This window comes from Trachemys scripta, chromosome 1 (genome assembly GCF_013100865.1).
Source record: "Trachemys scripta elegans isolate TJP31775 chromosome 1, CAS_Tse_1.0, whole genome shotgun sequence".
NCBI classification, from domain to species: Eukaryota; Metazoa; Chordata; order Testudines; family Emydidae; genus Trachemys; species Trachemys scripta.
In genome coordinates, this window is record NC_048298.1 from 45,280,301 (window position 1) to 45,296,381 (window position 16,081).

The following is a 16,081-nucleotide window of genomic DNA, read 5'->3' on the forward strand; positions in this document are numbered from 1 at the left end:
TTTAAATTTACTCCCTTTTTTGAGTTCCCCAGTGCAACTTATGTCTGCCTTTTGGAACGTGATCTTGCAAACATCCCCGCATGAGCACTGTGCTCTCCAACCAAGTCCCACTGACTTCAATGGGAAACAATGTGGGAATGAAGTTCTGAGTGTGTGACATTTCCAGGCCTGGCCAGTCAGGCCTGATACTGCAAAGAGTGACTCGTGTTTAACTTCATGCACGGCAAGCAGTCCCATTGACTTCGACTGTAAAACTCTCCAAGGGCAGGGGGCTATCTTTATATCTGTATCTTGTACAGCATTTAGAACACCCTTGGTGCTTTACAAAGTCATAATAATAAATGACTGGTGTAATTTCACATTAATATCTTTATAAGAATCACACACATCATTACATGAAGAAAACCCTCTTTGTGACTAGGCGTCTCTTACATAGCTCTCTTGCAAGAGGTCACAATAACTTGGTACTTGGTTAATGGTCCTTATGCAGGCTCAATCCTGCAGTCTTGGGAAGGCAAAACTGCCTTGAATTTAGATAGTGGTTTCCTGCATTAGGACTACAGGGCAGGACAACTGTATTTTTAGTTTGATGGTATGATATCCTAGATAAAGGAACAAACATACTTTATCTGTCTTGGCAAGAAAGAAACAATAGATTTTTAAAAGAAGTACATCCCTAAGATAATCTGATTTTCTTTCTTTTTTGACATCAATGAAGATACCTAAAGCTTTATGAGCTGTAGCTATGAATTACCATTTTAACAATCAAGTGAACTCTCAAGATTCACTGTCAGCCAATCATTCTAATCCAGTGAACCCAATTTAAGAGTTATCAGTGGAGGCCAGCATTGCAGAACTGTGATAAATGACCCTTTGATGCTAAGAACCAGGGATAAAAAAAGAGAAAAAGTTCAGGCTTACATGGAAGTAGTTCTCTGTCTGCTGTTTCTGTACAGATGGGATATGGGTAAAAAAGGTGTCCTTTTTCCAAAGGATAGGGGATCATTCTGAAAGCTGAAAAAGACAAAAATAACACATTGGACAGTTTATTGTGAGTGCAGTATTTGCATGACATATTCAGCAAGGCACTTTACATGTATTAACAATTTTGAAAAGCAAAAACAAACTAAGCACTAAATCCAAAATTTTCATACTTGCGTGCCTACTATCAGGACACAAAATACTTATTTAACAGTCTAAATATGCATTTAGCCCTCAATCTGGCAAACACTTATCCACATATTTAATTTTTACTCACATCTGTAGTCTCATTGGAGTCAGTGGGACCACTTTACAAGAGTCAAGTCAACCACATAACTATCTGTTTGCATGATCAGGGTGTCAGGTACCTAAATTTAGATATTTACATTTGAAAATTTTGACTTAGCATTTTTAGAGTTTGCAGGAGTGGTGAGGGGCGGGGGGGGGGGGGGGGGGGGGGGGGGTGGGGGGGGGAAGAGTAGCTATGGTACAGCAGCCCTACTTTATTTACAGAGAGAACCTCAAAACAGTGTTACCAACTTGGGCCCAATACTTGCATTTTTCTGATCACCGAAAATTTCCACTGACTTTAGTGGGAGTTTTGCATGCAGGAAGAAAGCAGTATGGTGCCCCAATGAATAACCCAGGGTACACCTGCAACAAAACATTCTGCCAGTCAGGAGATATCTCCATGCTGCTAACATGATAATGTGGGTTGTATTTGTTCATTTGGCAATCTCATCTTATTAAAGAATGATTAAAACCAGATTCCAGTAATGCATTCTTTTTAAATGTAGCAGAGCAAGCAAGGTTTCCAGCATGAGCATTCAAGTATTATTTAATCTGTGACTTGATCTTTTGTATTTTTTAAAAATATACGTAACATTTAAATCTAAAATAATAACAGAGAGGGAGATAGATTGGTTGCTAAATCTGTATTCTGATGATGTCATAGACCACCTGAGTTATACTCCCGTGGTTTATGGAACCATCAGAACCCTTGACTGAATTATAGTTTTGCAATCAATCCATCCTTTTCTATTATCCTCTATGTTAGTCCCACTGTTAAGATGTCATCAACATGTTATTCTCACTATTCCTATGAACATCATTCATTGAAGCAATTTTTCCTCAACAGATGTCCTGTAAGTACTATATACTGTAGGTGCAGAACACACACACACACACACACACACACACACACACACACACACCAGTGCTCCATGATATATCTCACACAGGGCAATGAGGAATTGTATTAAGAATGAATGACTGCTATGTACCACAATATTTTCATTTGTAAATACTACATTTAAAATAATTGTGATTACATCCTGCACTGTATTTTCAGTGTATTTGTTTAAAATAGTAATAAACAAGAAAGAATGCTCTCAGTGAAGAATGACGGTATTCCACTGTAACCAGCTTTAGCTAACATATGGGTTTTATTCTGGTGTCTGAATATTATTGAAAAATAAAAACATTATGTATGTGATTCCAGCCTTTGGAATGCAGTCAATCTACACCATAGTTATATCGCTCAAAGGTAATAATGTCTTGCCAAAGAGCATATAAACCTCTCTAAACTCAAGGAGAGATCCTGTCCATTTACGGTTTGCTGAGGTAAAAAATGTTATCAATTTTCCTGAAGTAACACAAATTTCTTAGAGATTAAAATATTAAAAACTCTCTGGTCCTTAGTTCTTCAGAAATGAAAGATTCATGCTGTTTCAATCAGTGATTTTAATATGAGGAAAGACTAGCATAGCACTGCTGGAAAATATAAAAGATAGATCTGTCTGCACAATACTGCAACCCACGTCAGACCCACTCTGAAAGAAACTAGAAACCTGTCTAAGCAGGACCAGCTTCTAGGAAAATGTTTAATGTGTTTTACTTTAACAATTTATATTACAAGATCTCCTTCAGGAAGTAATGAACCGAAATTGAAACTACAATAACACTGTTTAAACAAAATGTACTTTGATTGATGGGTGGTTTTATCTCAAGACCTTTTTAAATATAAACCCATGTGAATGCTTTAATACACAGCAAGACATATAGCGCTTTTTCATCTTCCAGATGCTTTCAAAGTGCTCTACATAGCACTGGTGAGGCCTCAGACTTTAGGAAAGATGTGGACACACTGGAGAGAGTCTGGAGAAGAGCAATAAAAGTGATAAAAGATTTAGAAAACCTGAGCTATGAGGAAAGGTTAAAAAAACTGGGCCTGTTTAGTCTTGAGAAAAGAGACTGAGTGGAGACCTTATAACAGTCTTCATGTATATTAAGGGCTGTTATAAAAAGGACAGTGATCAATTGTCAAGTTGGGGAAAGACAATTCACCTCACAACAGATGTGACCAGAGGTCAGACCACATGTCCACTGAAGGTAGGACAGAGTAATAGGCTTAATCTGCAGCAAGGGAGATTTAGGTTAGATATTAAGAAAAACTTTCTAACTAGAAGGGTAGTTAAATTCTGGAATAAGATTCCAAGGGAGATTGTGGAATCCCTATCATTGGAGGTTTCTAAGAACAGGTTAGAAAAGACTTGCAGGGATGGTCTAGTTTACTTGGTCTTGCCTCAGTGCAGGGGGCTGGCCTAGATGACCTCTCAAGGTCCCTTCAAGCCCTACATTTTTGTGATTCTATGAATTAATTAACTATACTTTCTATTTTAAGCCCAGATTCCATGTGTTTTTTTCCTGGGAGCAAGTAAAGGGTGTGTTAGTGTGCACTTTCTGGTCTGCACTGTCTCGCTCTGGTCAGGGAGAAGAGATGGTTGCAGATGGCTCATCCTGCTGTAACTTTCCTCATGGTCATCCTTACACTACCAGCAGCCCTTCAGCCTGACTTTTTCCTGCAAAATCCAAGTCTGAGTAGACCCCACAGAGTTTAAGGGACGGGCCTTTTAAGTCATAATGTGAAGTGACACAGAAATTTAGAAACATCAGTGTATTACTGAGGCCAATGAGTGGCAGAAATAGAACAGCACTAAAGAGTTCAGGGCTCCCTGCCCTGCGCTCATTCTATTAGGTGGCAATGCCACTACCAGCCGCCCCACGTGGAACATTACTACATTTATAACTCTGTAAAGTGCTATAAACTTAACTGCACTTTAAAAGTCCCTGCAGAATTAAATAAAAGCACTTCACAGTGCCCCAATAGATTGAGCGCAAACCCAATATTCTAAGACTTATGCCAACCAAAGAAATCTAACTTAATATTCTATTACATAAATGTGAAGAAACACCTAATGATCATTACTTCAGAACTACTGAATGAATTTCCTTCCAATCTGGCTTGTTCATTAGATCTCAATTAGATCTACAAAATAACCAAGGCTGAACAAAATTCATACAGCTCATACTGAATTATGTTTGCATACAATTTCTGATCACACCTTAAGGGGAATTGGTGTGTTTATTTTACTACACACCGAACTCAGAAATGGCTGAACAGATTTTGCTGAATCTTTTATTAAACAAGCTTATCTTTGAACTGAGACCGAATTTGGAGAATTGTTGGTCAAAAGGAATGAATTGGCCAACATTACCAGTATTGGAGGAAGGGGTTTATATAAGAGAAGCTGCATTTCAAAATGAACTACTGCAGTCTTTATCACTCTTTCTAAAATGTAATATTTATATTCAGATTAGGCTGGTAATGGTGTGTGTGTGTGTGTGTGTGTGTGTGTGTGTGTGTGTGTGTGAACTCCCTGCCCCACTACTGTATTATCTAACCGTACTGTCCACAAAACAATTCAGGTAACACAGAGGGTAGCTAACAAACACAAAGTTGAATGGCAAAAGACACTATTACATTTGGGAGAAGAAAATCCGTTGTTTTCACCTTCATAGTTACACTGGAGAATATGTGGTCAAATTTTAGGGACAGAGTCAGTAATGGGTCATTCATCTTGGAAACCTTTGAAACTCAGACATATGTGAAATTAAGGACTTTTCTGCATATAACATCTGCAACAAAACAACCTCCCATATTGCATCATTTGGGCTTTTGAGTTTTATTGCAAATGGAAGTGCATTTTGATTGGTGGAAAACTGAAACAGTGCCAGGAAATGACCAATATTCCAATGTGATTATGATTATTATTATTATTTTAAAACTAACTCTTTTCTGAATTGCAGAGTGCATTTTTTGGGGGGAGGGGGAGGGGGGAGAGGGAGGCCTACAATTATTTCATGGTTAAAAATAGCACAGATCTTCCTGACTGCTAGGCCAATGAGATTTTCTAGACATGTTTCAGTTAGAGCTTGCCATAGAAGGAACAATCTGCTTTCCTCCCAGAAGCAAATGTGAAAATGTACCACAAAGTAATTTACTTTAAGAAATGCTAGTACTTATCTTTGTCCAAGTCCCACCCAGATAAAATTTAGTAATACAAGTTTTTAGGCATTAACTTCCTACATATAAGCTGGTAAAGTGACAGGGGCTGGTAATTTAAGTAACTTAATGGCATGCTATAATTTTAAGATATTATTGCTATGTAGATAGATATCAGTACAGAGAGCATCAGCAAGTGATTAAGTACTGCACTCATTGCTGCACTCAATGTACTGTACACTGCCAGGAAGAATTAGGACCCAGTTAAGTTTTTATTCCTCTGCCATGGTTCATATGAGTTTAAATTTTGGTAGAACAGAGATGCCAAGGAAGCTGTTTGCATAGAAGTGACATGAAACTGACAGAATGATATAATACAATATAATCAAATGTTTAATTTGCAACATCTATAAGAATATTAATTAAAGAAGAGATATGCAACTGAAAGATACTAATATAGGGCCAAACACTGAGCTCTTGACTCAGTTTTTACTTAGGCAAAATCCTATTAAAATAAATGGGAATCTGCCTGAGTGAGGAAGGAGTAAAAATTTGAATAAGGCCCTCTGGATTTGACCCATTGTTTACATTTCTCTGAAATAACTACGCAAAATGGATTACAGCTGTTCCTTTTAGAAGTTGGAAATGAATGGCCATTATTTTTATTGACTCCTGTGTAGGATAAAATACATTTTCAAGTAGCTATGGAGGGAAGAAAAAGAGAAAATAGTCAAACTGTAGTTAGAGGTCCCATTGTTACAAAGCAAAGAATGCTTCAATAGGAACCTGAGCAAGAAATTACTATGAGCAATTATATGATCTTGTGATAATGCCTTTCTGAATACAATTGCTATGAAATGATGAGTGGAGGAGAAGAAACAATACAGAATAGAAGAGGAAGAGACACCATCAAAAGTAAGCATTGGGGAGGAATAGGAGATGACAAAGGAAACAATGGAGGGGACTGAGCTGGGGATAAATAAGTAAGTAGTGAGAGAACAAGTAGAATACTGAAGAGTGAGTGTGTGTGTGTGTGTGTGTGTGTGTGTGTGTGTGAGTGTGTGAGAGAGAGAGAGAGAGACACACACACACACACACATGCGGGACAAACACAATGGAGCAAACCACACACAGCAAGGAAACTGAATTATTTATTGAGCATCACCAGTTTGCAGGGAGTGTGACAATACATAGACACAGATGCATCCCTTTCCCTCTAGATTAGACAAAATTCAGGCCAGTGGTTGATGAGAGGATGATTGACTTTAATTAATCTTGTGTAAAATATATTTCTTTGGTGGATTATCAGTGTGACAGGCATGGTGGGAAAGGTGTACTTTAAAGGTGAGGTCTGAATGAAGACATAATGGAGAGAGAAAAACAGGACAGAAAGAATGGAACATAAGGAGGCTGCAAAGACGAGGGAAATCAGAAAAAGAACAGAGCAGAAAAGGGGAAGTGAAAGGTGATTACAGAAAAAAAAGTCACTATAGACAATCTCACCAAAAGTCATTCTAAACACCACTTTTTTAAAATTCCTGGGGGTTCTTTTTCAAGTGTACATAGTTATAAAGGTGAAAACACTTTACAAAATTAAAATTCAGCACAGTTATTGAAAACACACAAAATATTTCAAATGTATTATCACCAGGGTGGAAAGAATAGAGCTTACTGAATACAAAACATCATGTTGATTTATTTGGTTTAATCATGATAATACACTTTATACTTTATAGTGTCTTCAGTATCAGGCTCTCAAATATTAATGAACTAAGCTCCACAAGTCCTCTGTGAAGAAAGAAATTATCATCCCAATTTTACCCCGAGAAAAATGAGGTACAGAAGATAAGTGATTTTGCTCAGTGTCACACAGCAAGTAGAACCCAGATCTCCTGAGTCTTTGGTACTGTGCTTTAAGCACAAGGCTTTGCTTTCTTCCCCTTAGTTAAATGAAGGAAGTTTGTATTTGCAAACTGACAATGGTAAAGGTAAAACTGAACTCCAGATTAGTCACCCTAATGCAGTCCCTGGGGGGAATACTATAGTATATTAATCCTGGCCCAGAATTTGGAGACATAGTTCCATGGGGCATGATCCTACATTCCTTATGCTCCCAAAACTCACTGAGTTCAGCAGACTTTAGGGTTCCTCTGACATTATGCCAGCTGGGGATCACCAGAGCACAGTGGCACTGCGCACCCTATTGCAGTGCGCACCCTATTGCTCCTGGGAACATGACCCTTACACCAGGGACAGAGTGGGAAGGAGGTGTTATAGGGGGATTCCATACATGCTGGGGAACCCTCATACATGTTGGGGAACCCTCAGCTGTCCAGTTAGGATAGTTTTACAGTCCCTTTGCATCTCTGTAGCAACACAAAGGGGCTGTATGTGGGGCCAGGATCTGTGTCAACAAGACTCAACAAAAAACCTACGCAGTTCTGTTGAACAACAATATTATAACTCATACAAACTTATCATAAAAGTCTCCTCATTGTTAGTGGTATATTTCCTAAATAATATTTGGCTTTGTAATTAGCACAGAATTTGAGGGTCCAAAATTCATTAGAGGCCATTGACAGGGTTTGTTAACATTTAATTTTCCACAAAGGGACTGGTTTACTGGTGCGAGGAGGCTGGGAATCAGGACTCCTGTGTTCTCTTGCTAACTTTGCCAATAATTTTCCCTGCATGACCTGAAGAAAGGCAACTTGACCCATCTACAGAATGAAACAAGAATACGTATCTACCACCCAGAGGTACTGTGAAGCTTAGTTCATTAGTGGTTTCAAGTGCTATGAGCGCCTTCGATGGAAGGTCCTGCACCGTATAAATGATTATTTACTCATAATACTTCATGGAAATGTGTGGTTAAATTGTTTCAATTCCTGTAAAATGTTTCTGAGAAAGAGAATTACTTACTGCCTTCCCACGTACAATGTAAGAGATTCAGTGCCCCCTCTACCCTTTTCCAGTGCTGAAGGTGAAAGAAAGCATATGCTATTGCTTCACTGTCCCCTCTCTTCAGAATATGTTCAGGGGGTAGTATTAAGCTTTTCATTTCTAGTAGATACTGCAATAGAAAGAGAGAACGCAATTATTTCAGATGTAATAATAAACACAGTAGTTGCTTGCAATTCCTCAATGCACACTGAAAGCTCTATTTCTCTAAAGTACTTTTATTCCTAAGTGTTTCATCAAATATGTAACATCACAAACTGCACTTGAAGATAATTATTGAATTATCCCAAACACTAAAATATGCCACCAGATGGTTAATGTTGTGCTCTTCAGCTGTACTGGGGACCACAGAGAATTTCAAAATGAGATGTCTCTCTTATCAAAGGGAAAGAGAAATTTAAAAAACCCACACACAACAGACAGGATGCTTGAATTACAACAGCTTTTGAATTAAAGTATTTATAATACAAGAAATGATGTGAGAAAGTAATGAGGTGCTTAAAGAATCTAGCCTCTCTCCAAATAAATGGGCAATAATTTTAGCTCATACACAAGGTCTTCATAAAACTATTTCCTTACAATCAGTGTATTAATGGATATGAATGTGGTAAAGTTTGCACCAGTGTCAGGATGCTTCTACTTCCGTGGTGGGACAAAGGAGGACAGAAATGGACAGTGATTTTGGGTGCCTCAATTTTTGGTTACCCAACATGAAACACCTGAAAACAACCTGATTTCCAGAGGATCGGTATTCACCACTCAAGCTGGGCACCCAAAATCACTTCAGAAAACGTAGGCCAAGTTGTTTATTGCAACATGGGACATACCAATGTCTAACACAGAGACAAGTTCCCCAAAATACAAAGTGACAGAAATCCCAAGAATGTCCATGATACAGCAGTAGTTAAAGCCCCCAAATCTGTCCAAATGCATGAGCTTCTCTGAGCCTCTATCTACATTCCCCATAGGTTCCATCTGCTGGGTGACTCTCAGACCAGCACATGACTCCTTCTGCTTTGGTGCTATCTGCCTAATAATTCTTTGAGAGAGAGAGGTATCTGTATTTTAAAGACTCCTCTCCTTTCCCAGCCTGCTTTACCATGAAAGGGATGACAGGTAGTCTTTCCCTGACTTTACATAGCCCACTTCAAGTAACTTACTCTTTCTTCTTTGCTGTAGAGCAAAGCGGCTCTGTGCCAGGACCTGGGTTCACCTTCAGGGAAGAAGACAAAAAATCTCCACAACCTGCTTCTTGGTCTTCTGAAACTGTATTAACCCAGTGTTTTTAGCACTGGGGAAAAGGGGAACTCTGACCTACCCTTCTCTCCAAGCATCAGTTACAAGGCCTTAATGAAACTTAGATCAGGATGACAAGTTGAGCTTGTTATTAAACAATGACTTGTTCTTCTTTGAGACCCGCTTCTGATTCCCCAATGACTTGTCTGGTCATGATGAAAGCAAAGGAATAAACAACCAAAGTGCTACTTCTAGGATGCAGAGCAGTAATAACCTTGCACTACAAAAGGGTGAGTTATGAGTATGTATAAATGTTTCTTCTTCTGCAAGTGCCAACAATGTGCTCAGCCCTGTATGATTCAGTTATCAAGAAAGTGCTCTGCACAGAAAGTTTACAGTCTTGAACACAGACAAGATCCATTGGGAGATCTAGAGGACGGAGATACCTTGGAGAAACCTCTTATCCTCCTGACCCTCTTAATCTAATATTTTCCATGTTTTTCTATTTGTGGGTGTTGTAGAAGAAGGGAATCTTTAGAAATACTTTAATAAAAATGTATGTGTGTGCATGTTCGTGGCAGGGGGAGCTAGCACATGGATACAGGGAGTGTATTCCATACATAAAGAGCGGCGTAGAAGAAGGTATGAAGATGGGAAAGGCAGAAGGAAATGAAGGTGTCATCAGGGCTAGGGTGATGCGGGTGAGGGAGAACACTGAACACCAATGGGAGACAAGATTCCAGTTCTAGACTGCGGTGGAGATAGGCAGACTCTTGAAGGCTAGGATGAGAACTTTAAACTTGAAACAACAGGCAATGGCCAGTGGGCTGATTTAAAGAGTGGGGTGATATGGTCAGATCCAAAGACAAGGATAATGTTGGCTTCAGTGTTTGGATGGATTAGAAGCGAGTGATTTGGGTATCACGAAGGAAGAGGGAAATAACAATGGCTTCACAAGCACATTAGCCATCAGGATAGAAAGAAAGGGAGATTTTAGTAAGATTATGTTAAAAAAAACCACCAGATTTAGGCAGGCTGGATGTGTGGAGAGAAGGAGAAGGGAATTAGAGGGGACACCAAGATTGCAAGCCCGAGAGACAGAGAGAAAGGAGAAAGGTGGAAAAGTGAAGGTTATAGGAGGTAAATGATTGAGCTCTGTTTTGGTAGTGTTGCGTGTGAGCTGGCAGTAGGCCCTCCAAGGCAATATGTAGGAGAGGCAGATGTGTGGGACTAGATGGAATAGGACAGAGCAAGCATTGAGATATAGACTTCTGAATCATCCATATGTAGAGGATTGTAGAAACCGGGTGAGCAGAGAAGGTAGGCAAGAGATAAGATGCAGGGGGAGAAGAGGAACATACTAAAAGAGAAACCTGCAGAGAAAGGAGGACAGGAGCTGCCAGAGGAGTCCCTGAAAGAGCAGTAAGGGAGACAGGAGGAGAACCATGAGAGAACATGGCTATGAAAGCAAAGGAAGGATAAGGCGTCAAGGGGAAAGGCGTGATCAACAGTAAAGAAGGCAGCAGAAAGGATGCAGTGAAGGCCCTATGGCTTGGCGAGGAAGAGGTACTTTGAGCATCTGGTAAATATATTCTCAGTAGAATGGAGAGGGTGGAAGCCAGATTGGAGGGGATGCAGAAGTGAGTTAGAAGAGATGAAGTCAATGCAGCAGTTGAAAATGGACCATTTAATCTTGCCTGTTTGCAGAGCACCTAGCATGCTGTGGATGTTACCAGAAACAAGGAATAATTAGAGCTGGTCAGCAAAGGGAAGAGAAAAATTGCGAACATTTCTGCACAATTTCCTCCATGTTCTTTGACACAATTTCAAAAACTTTGAAATTTTCAGACCAGCTATACTACTGCTATTGCTAATATATAGGGCCCTACCAAATTCATGGCCATGAAAAACACATCACAGACCATGAAATCTGGTCTCCCTTGGGAAATCTGGTCTTTTGTGTACTTTTACCCTATGCTATAGGCAAGGGATCGGCAACCTTTCAGAAGTGGTGTGCCTAGTCTTCATTTATTCACTCTAATTTAAGGTTTCCCGTGCCAGTAATACATTTTAATGTTTTTAGAAGGTCTCTTTCTATAAGTCTATAATATATAACTAAACTATTATTGTATGTAAAGTAAATAAGGTTTTTAAAATGTTCAAGAAGCTTCATTTAAAATTAAATTAAAATGCAGAGCCCCCCAGACCGGTGGCCTGGACCCTGGCAGTGTGAGTGCCACTGAAAATCAGCTCGCGTGCCGCCTTCGGCACGCGTGCCATAGGTTGCCTACCCCTGCTCTAGGCAGTGTTTCTCAAACTGGGGGTCCTGACCCAAAAGACCCCAAGGCTATTTTAGAGGGTTGCAGTATTGCCACCAAGTATCAGGGGGTAGCCGTGTTAGTCTGTATCTACGAAAACAACAAGGAGTCTGGTGGCACCTTAAAGACTAACAGATTTATTTGGGCATAAGCTTTATCCTCCCCTCCTTCAGTACTGTTGTCTACATCAAAAACAGCACTACTTCTCCCTCCCTCTGCATAGCCATGCATCTGAAGAGGTGAGGTTTTTACTCACGAAAGCTTATGCCCAAATAAATCTGTTAGTCTTTAAGGTGCCACCAGACTCCTTGTTAGTATTGCCACCCTTACTTCTGCACTGCCTTCAGAGCTGGGTGCCCAGCCAGCAGCCGCCACTCTCTGGCCACCCAGCTCTGAAGGCAGCACGGAAGTAAGCGTGGTAATACCATGATGCCTTTACAACAGCCTTCTGACCCCCTTTAGCATCGGGACCACAGTTTGAGAAACGTTGACTAAAGGGCTTTACATGTTTATATTTTACCATTTTAAAATACATATTCCTGCTTTGTTACAACTCCATGTAATTTAAGATTTAAATATCTGAAACTGTGAAATTCCACATTTTTTAAATGCTATTACTGTGAAATTTATGAAAATGGATTGTGAATTTGGTAAGGCCATGCTAATGTGGGATGGTAGAAAGGTTACTGTGATACTCAGATGATAGATGTTCCTATTTTAATGGAATATTATGATCTGCTACCAAAATATGGTTTCTATATCCCACACCTGAATATGTATTTTGCATGGGGGTTGTCTACACTCTGAGAACATCCTCACAGATAGAGAAAGCAATAAAGTCTTGGTTTAAGAGCTGTTATAATACATGGAGCTATTTGATGACCTATATCAGAACTTTGGAGCGGTGAGCAGACTGGTTTTGGTGGGAGTAGGGAAATGCATTCACCAGAGGAATAAGTTGATTGAACATAAGCCAGAGATGCATGACAAGGGAGCCCAGCATGATGGACTAGAAACATGCTCTCTCTGAGGTAACTGAAGGTAGACAGCCTGCCTGGTAAGCTTATAGCAAAGATCAATCCTAGACAAGAAAGATATGTGGTTAACTTTGTTTTGTCTGTAAATCTTCTTTTTACTCTGTGCTTTTACTCACTATTTAAGTATCTTGTTTTTGAAGAAACAGCTGTTGTATGTCACACTGGTCATCTGCCTTCGAAAAGAGAATCAAGCCAGTGCCCCACCCCACACCCAGAAGTGCTTGTCAAGTTAAAAAGGGCTGGGAATGCAGACACCTACCCTGGCTTTGGTCTGGAAGGACAAGGATTGCAAAATCCACCGCAGGGCAGAGGGAGTGGAAAGAGCTGAACAGGCACTCACTAACAGCCAAGTTAGAGACCAAAGTGAAATGGGTGTAGGGGAGCATAATCCTTTCACAGTCACGTTCATGGGCTGATTTTGAGAATGGAGGACACTAGGCCATGCTTGTATGCAGAGCAAATGGGAGGCAGAAGAGAGGAAAAGACTGAGGGCGAGAGTAAGTGTTAGGCGTGGTGGGTCAATAACCCCGAAGGGATGGGGTTGAGAGGACAGGTGCAGAGGAAACAAATGTGATGTCAGAGTCAGCAAAGGGTAAGAAGGAAAGGAAGAGGCGGGATCAGAGGGGAAGGAGAAGAAGGGGGGGAGTTATTACAGGGAAGCCATCACAGATCTTATAAATCTTCTGCTTGAAAAAATCAGGTAGGACCTGGGCAGATGAGGAAAGGGGCTTAAAGAATAGGAAAAGGTGAATAAGTGTGTAATTCCAGGAGGGAGAAGTAGTGCTGTTTTTGATGTAGACAACAGTACTGAAGGAGGGGAGGATAAATTTGCCGTGGAGGAAGTCTGTGTGATACTTGGATTTTACCTAGAGATGTTCAACTGCACATGTGAGAACAGCAGGTGGACTGGTTTGGGAGCAAACATTTAATCGGATGGATAGTTTGGAGTGGGAGGGGAGTCAAAGGAATCAAGGGCTGCACACAGAGTGGAATGAAAAGTTAACTCCAGACTCATCGGTCATGAGGGATGGGATGCCTCTGGGCTGTAGAGAAGTCAGAAATGTTTCTTATCGGTTCCCTTAAAATAATGTTACTGCATATTTCAAAGCAAAGATTCCACCTTTTAGCAGAAAAGCACATCTGCATTAACTACAAAGCATTATCTTGATTTTTACAATTTTAGAATATCTAACTCCTATCTCAGTGTTCTCTTTTGCAACTATTAGAATAAGTGGCAAGACAGATTCTTAACATTTAAATATTTGAATTAAAGGAAAAATTAAAAGCCTTGCAAAGATACTTCATTATCTGGAGAAGAACAAATATAACAGCAGTGCCTTTTCCCAAAGAATTCTTGGATTAAATCTTGTTACTTTGATTCCTACCTACTGTTTGTTGTCTCCTCATGGTCACGAAAATAAAATTAAATTAAAAATAACAGATACAAAACAAGAAAACTTCTGACAATTGCTAATAAATATTGGACCCAATAATTAACTGTGATGATATATACAATTATACTCCCACTCCATGTTATTCCTAGTTCCAAAAATGACAATACTCAGAAGATATTTCTAACAGCCGTCGGCCTGAAGGTGCAGCACTCAGTACCACACACGATCAGGGTTCGTGGTGGTTACTTTCCCAAACATGGTCTCAATCTTGCAAGTCGTTTGGGTGAAATTCACCCTTGTGCAGAAGGTTGGCACAAGGCCTCTATGTGACTGAAATCCTATTAAGCCCTCAGAACAAGTCTTGATCTGGTCCTCTGCACTTGGGTCAATTCCACCCTCTGTGCACAGAACTGCCAATGTTTCAATGGAAGTTCCCCATATGGAGGTCATGCAGGAATAGGTCCTGGTTTAATATCAAGATGAGAGCTGGGTGGAGAATGGCAATTCCGTTTCTTGAAGAATTTTGAGATTTTGAAATTTGATTTCATTCCAATTTAGAACCACCCCCCAAAATGTTGAAATTCCCTGCAAAACAGAATTATCGTTCTCCCCCACAGCTTCACTGGGATCCTGGCTCCAGGGATCAACACAAGATCAAAAGTTGGCGAATGGAAAAAAAAAAAAAAAAAGCCTCCCAGCTTTGAGGGCCCATCAACAGTCTGACACTACACTAGACTAGAAGCAGTTCCAAATGCAGATGAAAAGTCGATTAACAGGCTAAATAGGCAACATATCAAAGAGACAGCTTTCAGAGTAGCAGCCGTGTATCTGCAAAAAGAACAGGAGTACTTGTGGCACCTTAGAGACTAACAAATTTATTTGAGCATAAGTTTTTGTGGCTGTAGCTCATCTTAATTAATAAGCCTCTTAGAGTTGGTAGAGCAACTCCCACCTTTTCATGTTCTCTGTATGTATATATATCTCCTTATTATATGTTCCATTCTATGCATCCGATGAAGTGGGTTGTAGCCCACGAAAGCTTATGCTCAAATAAATGTTAGTCTCTAAGGTGCCACAAGCACTCCTTATCTATTTTAGCTAATAACAAGAAATAACTTAGGGCTATAGAGCTTTTACACTCAGCCCAGCACATGGGGTGGCAAGTAGTGTGCCACTCCATGAGGAGCTCGCTAAGGGAACGGCTCTCAGAGAGGTACAATTTCTCTGAAGCATCTCTTTTCTGTGGTAATGCAGGAGTAAGAAAGATAGGTAGCATAGTGTAAAAGGCCCATTACCCTCCCCATTCCTACTGTGAACCAGGTAGTGTGTGTATAGGGGGGAAACCATTACTCCTCAACCTACTCCACATCTCTCTCTGCCTCTCCCCCTACCCCCAACCCACTAAGGCCAGAAGGGACCCCTGTGGTCATCTAGCCTGACTTCCTGTAAAACACAGGCCACAGACCTTCCCCAAAATAATTCCTATTTGAACTACAGCATATGTTTTAGCAAAACATCCAACTGATTTAAAAATTGCCAGTGATGGAGAATCCACCACAGCCTTTGGGAAGCTATTCCAATGATTAATTATCCTCACTATTGCAAATGTGTACCTTATTTCCAGTGTGAATTTGTCTAGCTTTGAACTTGGGATCTTGTTATACCTATGTCTCCTAGGCAGAAGAGCCCATTATCAAATATTTGTTGCCCATGGTGGCACTTATAGACAGTGATCAAGTCACCCGTTAACCTTCTCTTTGTGAAGCTAAATAGATTGAGTTCCTTGTGCCTATCACTATCATAGGATTT

General features: G+C 40.1%; 1 protein-coding gene across 7 annotated transcripts in view; it reads right to left on the reverse strand.

Annotated features, from left to right (window-relative positions):
* The window catches only part of ST7 (suppression of tumorigenicity 7), a 221,206-nt gene that overhangs the window by 11,464 nt on the left and 193,661 nt on the right, over positions 1–16,081 (reverse strand). For 6 of the 7 annotated variants that reach the window (XM_034768836.1, XM_034768849.1, XM_034768864.1 and 3 more), the window contains 2 exons: positions 8,249–8,399; positions 922–1,014 (listed from right to left, as the gene is read on the reverse strand). In XM_034768836.1, coding sequence (XP_034624727.1) covers positions 922–1,014; positions 8,249–8,399 — 244 coding nt within the window. The remainder of the gene's footprint in view (positions 1–921; positions 1,015–8,248; positions 8,400–16,081) is intronic. The other variant, XM_034768843.1, reaches the window with a different exon arrangement.